At 40.9% G+C, this 22,154-nt stretch overlaps 1 protein-coding gene across 5 annotated transcripts in view; it reads right to left on the minus strand.

Moving 5' to 3' along the window:
• key (NF-kappa-B essential modulator kenny) overlaps nt 1-22,154 on the minus strand; it is a 145,452-nt gene that overhangs the window by 22,623 nt on the left and 100,675 nt on the right. For all 5 annotated transcript variants that reach the window (XM_068227160.1, XM_068227162.1, XM_068227161.1 and 2 more), the window contains one exon: nt 6,937-7,118. In XM_068227160.1, coding sequence (XP_068083261.1) covers nt 6,937-7,118 — 182 coding nt within the window. The remainder of the gene's footprint in view (nt 1-6,936; nt 7,119-22,154) is intronic.

Consider the following 22,154-nt stretch of genomic DNA (forward strand, 5'->3'; position numbering starts at 1 on the left):
AATTCAAGCTGGCGAGAACACAGTCTTTAAACGAATTCAAAGCTGACACAATTAATGCAAGAACACAGTCTTTAAACGAATTCAAAGCTGGCACAGTTTATGTGAGAACACAGTCTTTAAACGAATTCAAATATACAGCCGGACCGAGAGACGAATTATGTCGCGACGTGCTTACTTGCACACACTCGCTGACTCACGGCTTACTGCCGACTCACTCCACTCTCTGCCTTCAGCACACTGCCGTCGCATACCGCACACTCTCTCTGCTTTACTGCAGGCTCTCTGCTTACATTCTGCCTTACCCCAGGCTGGCGACTCGCTTATATTTCGTTCATGCAGCAATGGAACACGAAGGAACCTTCTGCGTGACGTCGCTTGTCCTTGGCCGGTGTTCTGGAACGTCGCGAACTTGCTCGCAGTTCCCACTATGCCAGTGCGCTCGGCGCAAGCTTACGGCCGGGTATTAGCGAGCTCCACTTAATAAAAGAATGAAACGTGAATGCTCGTAGGGCGTTACCGTTTCAATATATAGGGCAAACAGACCATAATTTTATGATAAGATACATGGAACATGCCAATGCTTCAAGATACAATCGTTTCCCTGCCATGGCACAACATATGACAGCCTTAAAACATAATTTTACATCAATTGACCAAGATTTAGCATACTGAAAGTGGATAAAAAGTGCACCATGCTCAACATATTGGAGAACTCTTACATTCATTTAGAACAGTACTTTAACCCTAACCATAATTGTGGCCATTGGTGAGCAGAAATCAGTGAAGCAACAGAAGTCCTTATTATGTATGTAATGTTATGTAAATTTTATCTTGTCATCATTTTGGGTAAACAAAAACATTTAAAGAACTGAAGTGTTTATGCAAAGTAAATTATCGTATGAAGCTTTCTTATTTAAAAGAATTATTATTCCATATTTAGGCCTATGAAGAAATGGACTATGAAGAAGATTTATGGTATTTACATTTCCTGATTTAAATTGTATTTTTCTGTAAATTAAACAAAGGGATTTGGAATTTTTATTCATGACTTGTGAGGCAGGGTGTGCCATGTGTAAGTGGCCCCTTCCTGTCGTTTTGTAATATCCGCAAAGATGCAAATTCTGCAGAAAGCATAATTCTAGAATATCATTGTCATTGGCCAAAAGTACAAGTGTTTTTATTAGCCGGTATATCAGAATTTTTAATTGGTGAATGTGGCAAACTGGAGTGTTGCTATTGGTCATTTGTGATCACTCTATTTCCTATTTGTGGCTCCTCGCATGTGCGAGTCACTTTGTCCACGTCTTTGAATTTGGAGCACTAGAGCGGACGGATGCGTCTTGCGTCCATCCGTCCCACCATGGGTCTTCTGCCGCCTAAGGTAAGCGCATTTATGCCTTATGCTATTTAAATACAGTCTTATGTTTCGGAAAATTCCCACTTAATGTAAGTTCAGTAATTATGTAGAATTTCATCTTGTGTGCCGCAGTTTCCTCTAGTTTTCCACATTTTCCAAAATAGAGCATTTATACGACTTAGCGATTGTGCTAGTCTGCAACGTGTCGTTTTCGGAGGCAGACCTTCTTTTCTAAATCTAGTTGTAATTGTAAGTAACTGTAACGCTTTCTTGAATTGTGTAATTAATTTTGTTTCGTTCGAGGTTGCCTCCTTTCATTCTGTAAATTCTGAATCTGTATGTCAAAGTTTGTTCGTTACCGAAGAGCTTCATTTTTTTCCCTTACGCACCTTTTGTTTTGTATCTCAAGTATCAGTTAATCCGTAGTTCATTTATTTGTTCATTAATATTGTATATTCATGTTCTTAATAATTACTTGTCTGTTGGGTGTATTATTGTAAGTCATTTCTCCCCCATAACATTATACCTTCCATAGACCTCGTAGGGTTTCCAAGCACCTTCCACTCTCCTGTCTTAGTTGTCATTTTTAGGCCTGTAAGTGTTCCCTATATTTGATTTAATATTGCGTATCGAAAGATGCTCGTCACGTTTCCATGTTTTGATGTGAATTCACCGCCACTGCGTCATTTTTCTATGTCCTCATTCATATTATTAAGTATTATATTATTTACTACTGGTATTACTTTTTTATTATTATTATTATTATTATTATTATTATTATTATTATTATTATGTGTAAGCGCAATCGTCCCTTAACGGTTACAATAATATTAATGAAATATATGAAAAACCTAGTATTCTATCTGATATAATCATTCCTATACACGCGAAGTATAAATAGAAAAAAGACACATTAAGTCTGCCAATCAGTTCAAACCTACCTACCCGCCCCCTCCTCACACATCCCTCCTCCAACCTCTGACATCATAAGTAGAGGAGCCCATCTTTCGCAAAGAGCAAAATTGTGAGATTTTTGCAAAAATTTACAAATTTGGCTCAAAAACACGAAACTATTTAAATTTAAGCCAAATCACAAATAATTTACAAAATTACTTGGAGTTGCATTATTTGAAGTTAACAACAGAGATTCGAGGTGAGTTGTGGCCATAAAATCCGATAATCGATACCACATATCGACTTTATATCCTTTCGAAAGTTAATATATAGTATATTGATTATCGCTAAATTAGCTTCATATAAAGTGAGAAATTTATCATATTCATAATTACATGATGGCGTGACGGTGTAGTTCCTCTCGCCTGTTGAAAATCGGTGCTGATCGGTGAGTTTAATTTCCTATTTTGTGCTTAAAATGGTTGTGACAGTTTTTGATTGAGAAAAATAATTTGCATCGGAAGGATTTTGCATGTTTGACAAAACCAGAAAGATACTGATGTTCATATTGTAATGTGTGAACTGAGTGGCAGAGAAAGGACACGTGCCTGAAACATATTAATAACAGAGTTTCACATAAGAAGAACAAGGAAAAGGCGCTAACGACGAAAGACATGCTAGTCTCACAGACTAGTTCAGCGGCCAAACGAGCGAAATACGATAGACGCATTCATTTTATCTACAACTCGAGCTTTTATGGAGGCAAATATTTCAGGTTCCCTATGGGAATCAACATCTACATCATCTGATGGCCAGGCAGGCATCAATTTTTGTTAATGAGAAAGTCTCTCATAGTGCATTGGCACTGCTGATGGCTCCAAGTAGCCTACACAATGGCCTCCACGGGATCACCTCACCAAACTCGGAATCGAAGCAACACACGCCTCAAAAATTTTTTCGGCTGGGTGGCCCTCAACTTTTATCTGCAACTCAGTTGGCCCAAGAAAACAAAATTAGGCAAACGCCTAGTTGGCAGTTGCCTCCCCAACAAAACATGTATTCCTGCCTCATCACAGGCGTGAACACCGCCCTCACAAAAGACTTCATTCTCACCGAACTTTGCAAGTCCGGCGCCCCAGTCCACGATTTTCGCAGGCTCCGCAATCGCTCAACTTCTTTACCTTCAACGCAGGTCCTGGCATACCTACGCGACGCAGATGAAAAGGCATGCCTCGAAGCCTGCGACAGGACCATCAACAGCAGACTTCATGAAGTGGTGCCTACTCCAGAGTACATATTAAAGCAACTCTTCAATAATCTTTCCACCCTTCCCACCGTTAACGAACATCAACCTCGAATAACCCAGCAGCTCCACCGCCCCCCACCTCCATTACGTCCACATCTACTACTACTACTACTACTTCTTCTTTCACTACTTCGGCATACACTCCTCCCCATACTCCCACCATTACTACCATGTCTAGCCACCTTTCTCCTATAACGTCAACATCCATCACTTCCCAAAATACCACACCACCTAGTCCCCAGCAACCTCCTGCCAACTACACAGATGCAACTACCACAACACAGCCAGCCTCACAAGGAAACGCAGCCGCCGCAACATCAGCATCACCTCAGCAGCCTCCACTTTTGAGCTGTGTCATTCGAGGCATAGACCTTGCCATCAGAGAAAGAGACATACTACGAGAACTCCAAACAGCAGGCGCCCCAGCCCGCCGAGCGTATCGCATCTACAACACCAACAGCCCAACGTTCATGGTGCGGCTACAACTCCCCTCTGCAGACAAAGTACATCACCTGATTACCACCGGCGTCCACATCCACAGTCAGCACTATAGAGTGAAGAACTCTTGCTCCCCACTCCATACCGTGCGCTCCCCTCCTAACAACCCTCAACGTCGCCCTCGGCCAGCCTCTCCACCCACCCTACCCCCCCGCAAGCCGTTTACCTACCTGCTCCCCAAACCAGCCTCTTCCTACCGCCCCTCCTGATACTCGACCTACTTCGCCTTCTAGCCACCTCCACTGCCAATATTACAGCAACCCTCCACTTCCTCACATCACAACCCTACCCTAGTACTCCCTACTAAACCTTCACACCAAACTTGCAAATTGTAGCAGCGCTATATATGTAATCACACCTGTATCTGTAACAACTGTAACAAATGTATATATACGTATGTAATAATTCTCAATAAAAAGCACAGACCAGAACTACTCCTTTAGCCAAGAGGCCACATCTCCACATCACCCTAATAAAATCTTCTCCTTTACACATCTCCTAACTCCAACAAACCTCCAAATCCTGCCAAATCTCCTGGCCAGAGAGAGGGCGTTACCTTAGGTCCCTAGGCCTCCACGGTATGCACTAGCCATGCATCTTGGTGGGTGTGCTAAGTACCAACTGATGAGCCCAACCTAGCACACTGGGGCGAAACGCTGGCAATCGGGAATGAGTTAGCTGGAAAATTTATAATGTCCAATAACAGATCATTTATACTGGTATTATAAATTTACTCATTCAGGACAAATATTCCCTGTGGGAATCAACATCTACATCACAGGAAATTTTATCATTTCTTCTCTTGGTAAACTTTTTGATCCAAGAAGCATAATGGAAGGTGATTTAGAAAATGATGAACTCTCTTGTCTAATAAAGCAAATTCCCATCCAACGAGAACTTTCAACATCAGAATACCTTGAATCATACACGGTGTTTAGGGATCTAGTTACTAGTTCATACAGAGCAAGAAGAGATACTGATGTGATTGCCATTCTTCTTTCCCTTAAACCAGAATATGAGCATTCTGTGGAAGCTGAAGTGAAGGCCTATGGATCCCAGTCAGTAATGTTGATAGTGAGAGGGTATTCTCAACATATTGTAATGCAATGTCTGACAGGAGAACAGCTCTGACTCCCAGTAACATGGAACTCATGGTATCTCTGTCTTTTTCAGACTGATATGTAAATTAGAAACTTAGGCTAGGCCCTACTTGTTCAAGTGACAGCTGATAGAATTTTTTCAAATTTCCATGCTTTGATATAATGTGTAATACTCTGTGTGTTCTAAGCAGAAGCATAACTCATGTATTTCTATACTACACAAAAATACAACATTGTTATACTGCAAATATACTATCAACTAAGTTCATGGTTTACCTTATATTGCTAAAAAGTGGAAATGAAATTTAGCAAAATTATTGATGAAATGAAATAAAAATAGCTAAAAATACACCAAAATAACCGTTAAAAAAATGATGAAATTAGGCAAAAATTTTCAACACAAACATGTGCCTCTAATCATAAGCTACAGTATACTCCTGCTCCCTCTCAAAAGTCAATCTGGTGTTTGTGCCCGTACCAAATACACACAATTTATGAGGAACATAGAGGCGAGTCTCATACAGCTGTATACTCTTCATCTTTTAGCTCCCCTTCTTTTTCTCAATACTTTACTTCAAGTATTTTCTTTTCAGACATTCACTTCAAACCAAATTAAAATAATAGATCACTACATCTGATGAAAAGGAATACTTATTCAAGTTCTGAATGTTCCCCTTCAAGCTACATACAAACCATTACCTCTATTACTATTCAACAGAGCAGTTTTGATGTGTCATTTGATTTCAATTTCGGATGTGTTGTCGGACTTCATCAATGTATTAGACTTGGATTTTAAACTGAGACATACCAGATTGTTTTCTTTATTACCGAGTGCATGTGAGCATATGTTTTCCAACTGGACCATGGCTGAAGATGACCCAATGCATGTGGGGTCGAAACTAGTACCAATTATACCATACTAAGCTAATGGTATTGATTAGGTGAACCCTTCTCTACCCTTTGATAGTATATTATATTTGACAAATCTTTTAAATGTACATAAATTGTAAATTATTTTTTAAATATCTGAATTTCTTGAATAATTTACATCCCCAAAGTTTTTGCCTGTATTTTCGTCAAAAAGAATATTAATTATGTGAGAAAATACAGTATTATGTATTAAGTACACTGGTGCCCAATCAGTTATTTAAAATCATATTCGGCAGTATTGTGTTAACTAAGTAATGTATTGGGGAGTCCAGAAGCATGTAGTTGTCACTTGGGTGCTATAGCAGTTTAAAATTCATATTAATAGTAGTAATAAGGAAAATTGCAGAGGTGTTTGTAGAGAAACACAGGAGAGCAAGAAGGGCGGTCTCTGATGAGGAATGAGCAAAGGTGAGCCAGAGAATGAAGGAGTATTGGCATAAAAAGAAAGAACATCAACAGTCAAGGAAGTTGTGTAATCGTAACCCATAGGACGTTGAAACGATCCTAAATAATAATAATAATAATAATAATAATAATAATAATAATAATAATAACAATAATAAATTTGAGAGTTACCCTGAGTATATCTGGCTTAAAAGTAAATGTTATGTTGTCATGAGTCCTAGTAAGGTTGTAATCACGTTGTGAGGGACTTGAACTTTGATCGGTACCAGTTCAACTGTCCTATATTTTACAAAAATATTATCAGCAGTCTACACATAAATCCTGCAATGGGGATTCACAGCATTACTAAAGGTTTTGGTGTGAATAACACCAATGAGAAAATTATGTTTTTCATTAAAGTATTGCAGGGCACTGATATTTTAGCCTACATCATTTCATAATGTTACCTTGGGGAGGTTTTTCTATTTTGTGATGGTTCAGTATTTGATCGAAGCTTTTCAACTTCCTCCAGTAATTGCTGATTGCGACGTTGAAGAAGGCGGAGATCTTCAGCCAATCTTTCCTTTTCACCAGCTAGATTTTCACGAGCTTCTCTTTCTGCATTGAAATCTGACTGATAAACTTCAACCTAAAAATAAATATGTTGAGTCAAGCAACTATAAAATATACCAGTAATATTAAATGATACATGCGTGACAAATAAAACAGAATACATAATACAATTTTTGAGTAATTTCAATTTATATAAAAAATTTAGTTTAATTTCATCAATTGTGAATAATGCAGACTTTTAAATTGTGAAATTACCAGCGTTTCACGCCAGTATGGCAATGGGCTCATCAGTTGGATTGCAACACCTTTCCAAGATGCTGGGGGCTAGTGCACCATTCAAACACCAATGCAAGCCTCCTTTGTAGAACACTGCATTGACGATTTACTAGGAGAGATAAGTACCTCTACTTGTATAACGGGCTTTTATATAAAAATTGCCATCCACCAACTCTTGGAAAGGTATGGCAATCCAACTGAAGCCCACTGCCACACTAGCACCAAAAGCTGGTCATTTCATGATTGGAAGAGCCTAAAGAACTTGGTTACTTAAATATTCACAACTGATACTATTAAATTATGGTTTCCTTCAAGAAACTAAGTTTTTTATATAAAAAGAAAAGGCAAAGGCACACATTTAGGTAAATGAAGAATTTTTATTTACAAGTTTATTTCATTTTATTTTATATTTACCCTTTCAATGAATGCAACTCTGTATTAAGAATAGGACACAGGGTCAAAGGATATTTCTTGCCCTAAATGTCTCCAATAATCAGATACGTAAGTAGCGGTAACTCCTCACGAATCACCCTGTAATTTAAAAATGTATTATGAAAAGGGTCTTGAGTGGCATTTTCAGTGTTTATCCCACTGGTGTCCGGCTGGCCATTTTTGTTCTGTACTTAACATCTCTTCAACACGTACTACATGTACGTAACACGACCTAATACGTTGAAAGTCTGTTTCGATTAAATTAATTAAAAGTCAGCAATAGTTTGACAAAGAGAGTAGTTTCTCCATCACCAACTTATTCAAGAAACACAACACCAAACTAGCCTTCTCAACCAATAACAACACGAAACATAGGTTCTTTAGTCACAATAAAGCTAATAAACTTAAAGATGACGAATTCCAGGAATCTGGTATTTATAAGCTAACTTGTACTCAATGTAAAAAAAGTTACGTGGGACAATCTGGAAGGAACTTCTTAATTAGATATCAAAAACACGCCAATGCTGAAAAATACAAAAGATTCTCTGCCATGGGATCCCATATGAAAGAGTCCAACCACAAATTCACCAATATCAGACAGGACCTTCAAATTATCTGTATGATAAATAAAGGAAATCTAATGAACAACCTGGAAAACATCCACATCGTTCTTGATAAATTAGAAAACGGTGAAGAGAATCTTAACGAAAACAACGAGCAAAAAAACATCTTATATGAGAATATCAGTAAATACTTGGAATGGGTAGACATAAAACAGGCAAGACGAACAAGAGATATAATCAAACACGACATCCCAGAAGCACAGCCCAATCTCCCTCCTCCCTCGCATGATATTTTAGATGACGACAAAACTCTACTTCCCTTCTCTCCAGAGCTTTGCATGAACTGTCAGACTGTGTCACATCGTTACTTCACCAGGTCGCGCTCAAAGACAGACCCTCTAGACAGCGCAGAATAAACATATTTTCCAAACAAGAACGAGAGGCAAGATGTCCTGTTGTGATGACCTCCATTTTTTAACAAAGGAATCTCCAAAGAACTTTTATTATTTGTGCTTATTGTCCTAATGTTTTTCTTCTCAATTCTTTCTTTATACAGCTGAAGAGGACCACTAAGTGGTCGAAACATGTCCTGTAAGTGCTAATTTGTATTCAATTTTGCCTGAGGCAATAATAAAGTATCGATTAGGTGGTTATTTATACTAACTTCTTGACTCCAAGGGAGTCGAAACCAGTCTTCTTATAATTTAATATATTTTACAATGTGTTGAATGGTGGAACATCCCTCAAACTCTATCTTATTAGTTAAACGACAACAATGAAATGAAGATCATAACCTACGACAGTAGAAGATGATCATTAGTCTGCTTAGTACCACACTTGCAGTACACTGTCTCCACAGGAAGGCCCCATTTCTGTAGGTTGGTCTTGCATTTTGTAGTAATGGAGCGTAATCGATTGAGAGCCTTCCATGTTGTCCACTTTTCAGAATGTCCCGGAGAAGTTCTTTCTTTGGAACCGTCCATTCTCTCAAATGTTGACATTTTTCCCGCCACATTGAGATTCTCACTTCTTGTGGTGTTCCTTTAAGAGCTTCAGTCATTGTCAAGAAGCTCTTCTTGATTTCAGCCTAGGTTGTGCTGGTTGACAGGCATACAAAGGGTGGGGTTCCTTAGTCATAGCCTTTCTTTTCTCATACCTAGCAGCAATCTCACATCAGATTTCAGGTGGTACTATACCAGCGAGACAGTGGAGTTTATCTATGGGAGTAGGTCTTACACAACCTGTGATAATACAGCAAGTATCATTTAGTGCCACATCTATGTTTTTGGCATGGCTGGACTTGTGCCACACGGAGCATGCATATTCAGCAGTGGAGTAGCACAGTGCTAGCGTGCAAGGGTGAGCTACCCAGGTGGTGCCTCTCAGTTTCAGCACTATGTTGTTTCTGGCAGACACTTTTTGTTTCACGTTTAGGCAGTGTTTCTTATATGAAAGCGTACAGTCCAGAGTCACTCCCAGATATTTTGGACTCTAACAGTGTTGAAGAGGGATTCCTTCCCAGGTGATTTGCAGAGTTTTAGTCGCTTTTTTGTTGAAAATGAAAATGAAAAATGAAAACCTACAACCTGTTTTCCAGTCATTGACCGGGTCAGGGATGGAATGAATGAAGCAGATATAGGCTATTAGTACGATGGAGTCGCCACTCCTACAGTGATTTATTAATGACTGACAGATGCTATGAAATGAGAATGGAGAGTGTTGCTGGAATGAAAGATGACAGGGAAAACCAGAGTACCCAGAGAAAAACCTGTCCCGCCTCCGCTTTGTCCAGCACAGATCTCACATGGAGTGACCGGGATTTGAACCAGGGTATCCAGCGGTGAGAGGCCGACGCGCTGCCGTCTGAGCCACAGAGGCTCCACTTTTTTGTTATTGAGATGAAATACACAGCTCTGAGTTTTGGCAGGATTTGGCTTCAAGTGATTTTTACTATAGCTTCACTGTAGTAGTTGGTAAATTCTTCCAGAGCTTCGGATAAAGTCTGTTCTACTTTTTCAAAACAGTCGGTCTGAGCAGTGACTGCACAGTCATCAGCACAGACAAAACTCTGGGTACCTTCAGGTACAGGCTGATCGTTAGTATAGATGTTGAATAACAGTGGTGCAAGCACAGTGCCTTGCGGTAACCCATACATGGGCAGCTTAAAGGGGATCAAGGAAAAAAAAAAAAATGCCTGGCACCAGTAGAAGGACTGATAACTCCCTCTCTGTTACATTAAAAATAAATCATGAAAAGATTCTTCACACATGCTTTCCACTTCTTGTCTTGGTAAGAATCCATTTTAACAATGCAATAACATATGGAAGAGCTAATGGAGCAAGTGAAGCACATGATGATCAGAAGTTTGGAGAAGTCTAGTGCAAAGACGCATTGAAAAAAAAAGTTAGAAAATAAAAATAAAATGAAGGTGTTTATTGGTCCTTTCCAACATTCATTATCCTGTTGGAATTCTTTTCTTTCTGTCTTTGTCCTGCGTCCCTAATCTTTACCACGCTGGGCTGAAGGCTCAGACGGTTGAGGCGCTGGCCTTCTGACCCCAACTTGGCAGGTTCGATCCTGGCTCAGTCCGGTGGTATTTGAAGGTGCTCAAATATGGCAGCCTCATGTCAGTAGATTTACCGGCACATAAAAGAACTCCTGCGGGAGAAAATTCCGGCACCTCGGCATCTCCGAAAACCATAAAAGTAGTAAGTCGGACATAAAGTAAATAACATTATTAATCTTTACCATAGGTGTATTTTCTCCTTTTTCTGTATTCATCTGGCTTTCTTCTTATTGTAGTGTTTGTGGCAACTATCGTGATATACCACTGCCATCTATAGCAGGTAAAATGCTTGCTAGAATTTTGCTCAATCACCTGCAGATTATTTCTGGAAGGATTCTACCAGAGTTGCACTGTGGTTTTCGAACCTCCAGAGGCATGATAGCTATGATCTTCTGTGCAAGGCAAATCCACAAAAAATGTAGACTCCTTTATACCTAGTGTTTTATGACCTGGAAAAGGCTTTCAACTCAGTCCCGAGACCAGCTATGTGGTCAGTACTGGAACATTTTGGCTGTCCACAGCACTTTGTAGATATGGTCAAGGCACTTCATGATAACACGTCTGGGCAAATCATTCATTAAATATATTATATCTGATCCATTTCCAATCAATGATGGATTGAAACAAGGATGTGTGCTGCCATGCTATATGGAACATCTACAAACAACCAAGGTGTAAAGGTCAGATATCACTTCAATGGGGGACTGTTCAATCTGGCTAAACTTCGCTCCCAAAAGCTCACTAAGATTACCTCCGTTATGGAATTGCAATATGCAGATGATGCTGCCACACCTGCTCTCACAAGTGAAGAGTCCGTCAATTGTTTCAAGAGCGCTTGCGATCAATTTGATCACTCCATTAATGTTCAGGAAACCAAAGTACTCGCACAGCCTGCACCTGGGTTGAATCTCCCAGCTTTTAATATCTCCATTGTGGATACTCCACTGGAGCAGGTCGACCACTTTTTATATCTATGAAGTATCCTCTCAACAAATGCTAACTGCTCACAAGATATGGGTAGGAGAATTGGTGCTGCCCACTCAGCACATGGATGTTTATCCCTTCGTGTCTTCATGAATAAGGACCTTACAAGGTATACCAAGATCATGGTTTACCGTGATATTGTCTTATCAACACTGCTTTACGGGTGTGAAACTTGAACCCTCTACCGTCAGGATATCAAAAAGCTAGAGCGATTCCATCTGCAAAAACTTAGATCCTTCTTGAACATCAAATGGGAGGACCATGTCACCAACCTTGCAGTTCTTTAGAAAGCACATGCCATAAGCATTGGGCATCATCTCAGGTTGATGGGCAAGTCCGTTGCACGAGTGATACCAGGCTTCTTCGGCAATTCCTGTATGGTAAACTCTACTCAGGTATAAAACTTCATGGAGCCCCTTTGAGGCATTTCAAGAATCAGCTAAAGCACACTATGAAAAGAACTGGAATGAACACTCAATCCTGGGAAACACTTGCTGAGAAACGTACACTTTGGTACCACACTGTTTCTACATTAGTTAATGTGTTTAAAGAGGAACTACGTAGGCACAAAGAGGGCAATTGACAAGCACAGCTCAAACTCAACCCCGCCCTGTCCCAGTCATTCCACGTGATGTGCGTGGACGTATGTTTCATGCCAAGATTGGGCTACTATGTCATATAAAGTAAAACCTCGATGCATTGTTTTCAAGGGGGAAGGGGAAAATGATGAAGGATGTGGGAAAACGATAAATATGGGTAACTTTTTTTTTTTGCAAGCTGCTTTACGTCACACCGACACAGATAGGTCTTATGGCAACGATAGGATAGGAAAGAGCTAGGAGTGGGAAGGAAGCGGTCGGGGCCTACATTAAGGTACAGCCCCAGCATTTGCCTGGTATAAAAATGGGAAACCACGAAAAACCATTTACAGGGCTGCCGACAGTGGGGTTCGAACCCACTATCTCCCGGGCGCAAGCTCTCAGCTGTGCGCCCTTAACCGCATGGCCAACTCGCCCGGTAATACGGGTAACATAAAAATGGGGGAAATAATAAAATACTGGTCCTTTATTAGCACATTTTTCATCATGAAAATCTCAATAATAATTTATTATAACAACAGCAGCAGCAACAACAACAACAACAAGTGTGTGGTCTCCGGAGAGGCCTGATTTGTTGCGTGATAGGCGATCTATGCGCCTATAAAAATACGGCCCTACCTATAATGAATTCTAATGCTGAAGTCGGCACACACACACAGCCCCTGAACCATCAGAATTAACTAAGGAAAGTTAAAATATCTGACCCGATTGGGATCCCTTGGGCCAAAGGCCAAAACGCGCTAACCATTTAGCCATGGAGTCGGACATGCTCATACTATACATAATGGCATCGAAATAATGCAACCATGATATACGCCACGAAAATAAAAACGCAAATTTTACGCCGTTTCATTTCACTTTTCTTTACAACTCGTAATAACTGAAAACTTTTAAGGTTAGTTCTCTTATTGCAAATTACCGATATACGTGGATATTACAGCGATAACCTGTATTTTGGTAAAGACTGCGTAGACCCTTCGCGGACGATGTTACAGAGGGGCTGCCAACTTAAGAACTAGTTACAAGACCAGGCTAGCAAAAATGGTCTGGCTTGGTCAGATCCGGCTTGTAACGAGACAATTGGGCAGGGGGCAAAAAAGCGGTCAACAGGCATCTAGCATCCTACACACTCCACAAGGTATGACACGACTAATCACTCTGTGACTAATTAAGAAGTACCTGGCGCACGCCGTAATGATTTTAAACTGCGCGATTCAGTTATTTTCAATGAAGATGGCAGCCCTAGCCAGCCAATAGTAACACAGAAAAGGTTAGCAATAAGATTATTTACAGTGCCTCCATTTTAATTCCTGTAAATAAGAATACCTCTATGGGTCTGTTAGTGGGTTGCAGCAACGCATTGGCACCAGGAGACTCGTTGTGAAGTTGTGCGTGAATAACCTGCGCACAACACTCCAGCTTACAAGATCCTTGCTCAAGGCTAGCAACTCTGAATCACTTACCAAGTTACCGCTATTCTATGCTAGAGTATTGCACTGTTGCTTTAAATTTTAAAAAACTTTTGCGTATATTTATTTTACATATGATTGATCAATGCGGAGAAAATTGTGGCCTAAGACAAATACTATTTTGACGATCGATATGATAAAACAATAGTGTGAGGAATGATAGAGGCAGGGACATTTAACATTGGTTTATATGGAATATTTCTGGGACCGAATAAATTGAATGATGAATATGGGAAAACTACAGTTCTGGGAATGATGCATCCAGGTTTTACTCCAAAACACATTCACAAAGCACTGTGAGTGGGAAAATGCAAAACTGATGAAGAATATGTTCACTCGGATACAAGTTGCAGCCTAAAATGATGACACTTCGTGTATCAAGACAGAATCGGGTTCAGTTCCCAGTCGGGTCAGGGAATTTAACCTCATACAGTAAATCCCCCTTGGGGGCGCGTCCCGGGGTGGCGGATAGGGGGACCCTACAATTCAGTAGGGTCGGATGAAATATCCAATACAACCTGCGGACCAACAGGCAGCCCAGTTCCTGGGGGCTTTAAAATACTAGGACACTCCTCTCTCCAGGGGTCACAAATATGGAGGGTCCAAGCCCAGGGTATGGATGAAGACCCCAATGGCATCAGTGGCGGAGAAGGTGGACTTCGGTAGAGCATCGGTGGTGGAAGAGGGAAACTTGTAGCATCTGTACTCCAGAGGAGCGGCTACAGGAGGAGTCTGTACTCCAGTGAAGAGGCCTAGAATAACACCTGGCAGTAGGTATAAAATGCATTTGAGAGTGGCGACACCATCGTAATAATACCCTATAGGCCTCGGAAAAGGTTAGGGCGTCCCCTGCTTAAGGCGACGTGCAGTTCTCAGGGCACTGGGGAAACTGTGAGAAATGGGCGACCAGTAACCAACATTAAGATAGGAATAGCAAATCTTATGACCCTGACAGGAAAGGTGGAGGAAATAGTAGATTTCATGGAGAAGACAACAATTTGCTTTACGTCGCACCGACACAGATAGGTCTTACGGCGACGATGGGACAGGAAAGGGCTAGGAGTGGGAAGGAAGCGGCCGTGGCCTTAAGTAAGGTACAGCCTGGTGTGAAAATGAGAAACCACGGAAAACCATCTTCAGGGCTGGCGACAGTGGGATTCGAATCCACTATCTCCCGAATACTGGGTACTGGCCGCACTTAAGCGACTGCAGCTATCGAGCTCGGTATTTCATGGAGAAGGAGAAGGTGGAAATGATGGGGCTAAGTGAGGTGAAATGGAAAGGTAATGAAAGGAAGAAAGTGAGGAAAGGATGCACATTATACTGGAGTGGTGGCCAAGAGGCAATAAATCATTTTGAAGCAATTGGAGGAGTATGCTGAAGTGGTAGAATGTGTGACAGAATAACATAGATTAGACTAAAGGTGAAGAATGAAGTGATGGACTTCATACAAGCGTATGCACCACAGATGGGAAACAGGGAAGAAGATATTGAAGGATTCTTGGAGAAAGTAGAAAGAGAAATTTCATGTGTGGAAGTGGTTATCATGGGAGATCTGAATGCACAGGTCAGAAACGAGAGACAAGGAAAAGAAGAAATCATTAGCTGGTGGTGGTGGTGATTTTTGTTTTAAGAGCAAGTACAACTAGGTAATCATCCTCTCTGAACAAATTAGTGGAAAAGAAATTTAATATATATATATATCAAAGAAGGAATTTGGAAACGCAGTACACCATGTGGATATGGGAAAAAGAATTGTGAAGGAGAGGAACTAGTGGACTTCTGTGAAAGGAATGGACTTATAGTGGGGAATTCATGGTTTCGAAAGGAAAACAGCAGGAAAATTACGAGATATGGGTGGGGTGGCAGAAGAACAAAATCAGTAATTGACTACTTTTTGGTGGAAAGGACAAATCGCAGGAAGTTGATGGATGTGACAGCTTTACCAGGAGAATCATCTGATGGGGACCATAGAGTTGTGGTGGCAAAATTACGGTTGGGAAAAATGGAAAAACTAAGAGAGATAAGAAAAGGCAAAATAAAAGTATGGAAATTGAAAGACAAAAATGTACACAAAAATTTTCAGGAGAGTTTGAAGCAACAAATCCCAGTTACTGAAGTGGAAAATGTCAAAGAGGAGTGGGCCAATTTTAAAAAGGCATTTGTTAATGCAGCAGAGGGTGCTTGTGGCAAGACATCTATAAGAGTGAAAGAAAAGGAGACACCATGGTGGAATGAGAAAGTGAGGAAAGTGGTGAAAGAAAAGACAGCCTGGCGAGAATGGAACCGAGATCAAACAGAGTAAAGCAAAGGAAAGTATCTCAACAGCAAATGGGGATATAAGAAAGTGGTAGGAGAAGAAAAGAAGAAGAGTTGGGAAGATTCTACACAAAAAATTGAAGAAGATATAAGTGGCAATAAAAGGATGCTGTATGGACTTGTAAGAAGTAAGAGGGCAGAAAGAGTTATCACAAAGCTAGTGAAAAAGGAAGATGGGAAATTGTTAACACACCCAGAAGAGATAAAGGGAAGATGGAAGGAGTATTTTGATAAGCTACTGAATGTAAACTACTGTACAGGGCAGATAGAAGCAATACAGTGTGAGGACTCAACAACAGAGGATGATATAACAATGCTGGAGGTGGAGTTGATGCTAAAAAAGATGAAGATGGGAAAAGCAACAGGGATGGATGAAATCAGTGTGGAAATGATAAATGCTGCTGGACCTGTTGGTATGCAATGGCTGTACCGACTACTAAAGTATATGTAGAAAAACAAATGTGTACCAGAAGACTGGAAAAAAGGGATAATAATAACAGTGTTTAAGAAAGGGGACAAGAAAGTTTGTGGTAACTATAGAGGAATCACACCTATATTGCAGGTAGTTAAAATACTGGAAAGGATATTAGGAAGAAGAACGAGAAGAACGAATGAAGGAGAGTTACAAGAGGAACAATATGGCTTCAGGAGCGGAAGATCTCCAGTGGATCCAATCTTTCGCATGGGCTAGCTGATGGAAAAGAATTGGGAATGTGGAAAGGATCTGGTCATGACTTTCATAGATATAGAAAAGGCATATGATAGTGTCCCCAGAGAGGTTTGGGAAACCATGGTTAAAAAGAGACTCGGAAGAGAAATGTTAGAAATGGTGCAAACAATGTACAACCGTGTTAGCAGAGTACTGATCCCAGTTGGAAAGACAGAATGGTTTAGGAATAAGACTGGACTAAGACAGGGGAGTGTGCTGTCACCTCTTTTGTTTATTATGGTCATGGAAGAAATTGTAAAGAAAACAAAGGAAGCCTATGGAGATAAAGAGATGAAGATACTGCTATTTGCAAATGATGTTGTGATCTGGGGAAAGAACAGCAAAGAAGTGCAATAATGACTAGACGTACTGAACAAAAGAAATGAGAAGTATGGCATGAAAATCAGTGCAGAGAAAAGCAAGACTATGGTGATGTCGAGAGGGGAAAGACAAGTAAAGGGCACTGTGAAATGGAAGTCAGAGTCTGGAAATTGTGGACAGCTTTAAATACCTAGGAAGTGAATTAATGCAAAATGCTAGGGGGAAAATGGAGATTAGCTGGAGGGTACAGCAGGGTAATGCATTCTACCAATGTGTAAGAAAACTTGTTTGGAGCAAAGAAGTACCAAGGAAAAGTAAAGAGATAATTTAATGTACAAAATGTATTGTGTACCCATACTGACTTATGCAGCTGAGACTTGAACTTTGACTAGCAGGCAAGAGAATTGAATTCAAGCCAGTGAGATGAAATTCCCAAGAAGTATGATAGGAAAGACAAGGAAAGACAGAGTGAGAAATGAAGATGTTAGGAAGAAAGTTGGGATAGGAAAGCTAAATGAGAGAGTTGAAAAGAATAAACTAAGGAGGTTTGGACATGTAAAGAGGATGGAGGAAAATAGAATTCCAAGACAGATGCTGGAGGCAAAGTGTGAGGGCAAGAGAGCAGGAGGACCTAGAACAAGGTGGATTGAATCAGAGAAGAGCGGCATAAGAATACAAAATTTAGACTGGGACAAGATTGTGGAAGAGTAATGGTGGAAGGAAAGAGGAAGATGGAGAAGTGCCATAAATACCCCGACCCAGCAGGAGTTGGATACAGGGAAATGATGACGATGATGACGGTAAATTCTCCTGGCTTAGGAACTGGGTGTTTGTACTGTCCCCAACATTCCGCAACTTCTGTACCACATACAACACTATCCTCCATCAAACTAAAAAATAGTTTCCTACACACAGCAGATAACTTACAAGGGCTGCAGCGGGCTAGCAGTCATCATCATCATCATCCACAAACATACTACGCTGGCATAGCAGGGGGAGAGGTGATACTCCCACATGGTGCGTCGCAGGTGGCGGATAGGGGGATCCTAATCGGCTTGCCGGCAGACTTGAGCAAAATAAAATAGCTCTTACGGACCAAACACACAACCCCCTGTGGGTGGGGGACGCAGATGAAGAATGCACCCATGGTATCCCCTGCCTGTCGTAACAGGAGACTAAAAGGGGCGACCAAGGGATGATCGAATTAAACCATGACTACTTGTAATTAGTACCATCATGCAGGGAACACCATGAGTCGATTTTACTTGCGCATAGTACCACTATGTTAGGTACACAATAGGTTTGTGATTAGTAGCGACAGTGTGTTTCCAGCTGGGTTTTACAGTACCTATGATTAGTACCACTATGTGAGGAACACCACAGGAAACTACGAGTCCCTGTGATTAGTCCACTCATGTGAGGAACACCATAGGTTTGTGTTGCCTGTAAATGGCGCCGCAATGTGAGAAACACCGTAGGTCTGTGTTACATGTGCACATTACATTACCTGTGAGTAGTACCATAATGTGTGGAATACCGCGAGTCTACGCTACTTTTGATTAGTACCACAACGTGGCAAATACCATGGTTCTACTTTCCTAGTGATAAGTACCATTATGAGGGGCCAATGACCTGGATTTTGGACCCCTTTAGACTACAAGCATCATCGATTCAGTATTGTGCTTTAGAAGCAGTCCCTTGGTCAGTAATACTATTGTTTAACGCTAGTTTCTGGGAATGTGGGGCATTGCAGGTGGGATCAACTGATTGTTTCAACTTCATATCCATCCATTCATTCTACATCCTCACGTTCTGAATTCTGGTCAGTGGAGGATTTTGGACTTTTAAACTGTCATTACATTTTGTCTCATTTTGTACCATTAAGGGCCAATGACCCAGATGTTAGGCCCCTTTAAACAACAAGCATAATCATCATGAATTCCTTTCTGCGAGCCAGGTAGCATGTTTAAGAACAATGCACCTCCATTTATTACAGTCCTGGTATGCTTCTTTTCTCTCTAGGGCATCCCGTGTTTCTTCTCTAGATCTTCTCTTATCTGATCTAACCACCTTTATGGGGAACACGGAAGGAGCCTCCCCGAAGAGTGCAAGATAAGGCATTCGGGCGTTCCCTGGGCAACGGTGGTACACCGGCTGATTCTTCCACGAAGGCGCTGCTACACAGCAACAAGCAGATGATAGCAAGTACTATGTCCACTAACAGTCCTTTTCAGGACCAACCAGAATACATGTCGATCAGACTTGGTAACAATCCCCGCATTTGTCACTTAAATATCGAATCCATATCACCACCGAAGAGTCAGTATCTGTCTCGCCTTATGCTGGAGAACAACGTGGATTTGATAGCACTACAGGAAACACATACCAGTGACAGTGAAGATCTCTACAGAAGAGGAAAAGTAGGTGGTTACAATCTCGCTGGGGCAATCAATGATGAACGTTATGGGATCGCAACTTACATCAGGTCCCAGTTAACACCACAGGAAAGTACGAGTCCCTGTGGTTAGTCCACTCATGTGAGGAACACCATAGGTTTGTGTTGCCTGTAAATGGCGCCGCAATGTGAGAAACACCGTAGGTCTGTGTTACATGTGCACATTACATTACCTGTGAGTAGTACCATAATGTGTGGAATACCGCGAGTCTACGCTACTTTTGATTAGTACCGCAACATGACAAATACCATGGTTCTACTTTCCTAGTGTTAAGTCTTTGCCTTTCTCCCAATGCTTTTCTAACAGTATTCTAAGTGCAAATATGAGATCAGTAGTTGATCGGTGTTCTCTGAATCCATATTGTTCTTCCTGTAGTTGTGGTTCTATTATTTTCATACATTCAATTTTCTCCCCCTCGAGAGTGAAATTACAAGGTGTATTTGTCCTGCTAACTAACTGCTAGCATTAGCCACACATTTTATTATTATAAAATATTTGTGTAGTATTGGTGTAGTAGAGGTATCCATAGAAACTCTTACTAAATACTGTTGTTGTAATTAGAATAGGCTTAATTGCAGTTTGGAGTTGTGTAGTTCTTGTGTAGGCTATTACTTTAGATATTCAGTAATTAACAGCAGTTTTTATCCTGTCAGGGGTTGTAGGATTAAAAAAAAAAAATAGAGCACGACCAAGTAGTATTGTAGTGTAGTCGTATATTAATTACCTTATTGTTGTGTACTATCCCAGACAATATATCCCTCCGTTCATTTATTTTTTGCAAATAAGTTATTTTATTTTTAATTTCATTTTTTCCCCCGTAAAGAATGGCTAAGGAGTGCGAGTGTACTTACTGTGGGTGTGGCGAGGCATTGAGGGGTATGAGGGAGAGGAGTTGGAAAATTTGAGGGAGATAATTAGGATTCTCACAGAAGACAGGAAGGAAGATAGGACTCCCTCAAACAATGTACAGGTTACAGTAGGTGTACAAGAGGGAGGGGAAGGAAAGGGAGGAGTTGTAGAAGACAGGTGGTCTAATGTTCTAAGGGGAAGGAGATTGCAGGCTAAGGGCTCTATTCAGGATCAGGATTCAGGACAGGTGTCTGTGCGAAATCAGTACGAGTCACTCCAGGTAGAACAACAGAGGTAAGATGAGGGACAGGAAACTGTTGCTGAGATGTGTGGAAGTAGGAGGAAGGGAAAAGGTAGGAAAGGAAAATGTAGAGTAGAGGATAGGAAAAGACAGGTGGAACAGGGTCATGGGAAGGAGAAAAGGGAGGAGGAAGTAGCTTCTGCAGCTATCAGGAAAGATAGGGCTGACCAGGAGGGGAGGGGATCAAATGAGGTGGGTAGGGTTGAGGCTCTGGTCATGGGGGATTCCATCGTTAGACACGTGGGGAAAGTGTGTGGAGGAAAGGGTACCAGGGTAGAGTGTTATCCAGGAATTAGGTTGAGGCAGATGTTGAGGAAAGTAGAAGAGATGGAGGAGGGGAAGGAGAAGGTGGTAGTGTTTCACGTTGGTACCAACAACATAAGGCAAGCTGATATAAGTACCAACATAGTTGGAGATGTGTGGGATCTGGTAAATGCAGCACGGGTGAAGTTTAAGAAAGCGGAGATTGTTATTAGTGGTATACTGTGTAGAAGGGATACTGACTGGAGGGTGATTGGGGATTTAAATGAGACTATGGAGTGGGTATGTGGGAAACTGGGAGTGAAATTTCTAGATCCTAATGGGTGGGTAGGAGATAAGGATCTGCGCTCAGATGGCCTTCATTTAAACCGCAGTGGTACATATAAGTTAGGAAATTTGTTTGGAAGGGTAATAGGGAGGTACATTCAGGGAAACGGGATGGTCTAGGGAGCGGTGATAAGGGAACAGGGAACTGGAAATCAAGTAGGGATGACATAAAATTGTTAGTGTTGAACTGTAGAAGTATTGTAAGGAAAGGAATAGAATTAAGTAATTTAATAGATATATATTTACCAGATATTGTAATAGGAGTTGAATCATGGCTGAGAAATGATATAATGGATGCAGAAATTTTCTCACGGCACTGGAGTGTGTATCGTAGAGATAGGATAGGAAGGGTTGGAGGGGGAGTGTTCATTCTGGTGAAAGAAAAATTTGTAAGCTACGAAAAAGTTAAAGATGAGACACATGAAATTCTAGGTGTAAGGCTCATTTCTAAAGATAATAGGCAACTTGATATATTTGGAGTGTACAGATCGGGAAAGGGTAGCACTGATGCGGATGCGGAATTATTTGATAGGATAGTCAGCTATGTGGGAAACGACATGGAAAGAAATGTGATTGTAGCGGGAGATCTGAATTTGCCAGATGTCAATTGGGAAGGAAATGCGAACGACAGGAAGCATGACCAACAAATGGCAAATAAGTTAATATGGGAAGGACAGCTG

Source organism: Anabrus simplex, chromosome 4, assembly GCF_040414725.1.
Source record: "Anabrus simplex isolate iqAnaSimp1 chromosome 4, ASM4041472v1, whole genome shotgun sequence".
Lineage (NCBI taxonomy): Eukaryota > Metazoa > Arthropoda > Insecta > Orthoptera > Tettigoniidae > Anabrus > Anabrus simplex.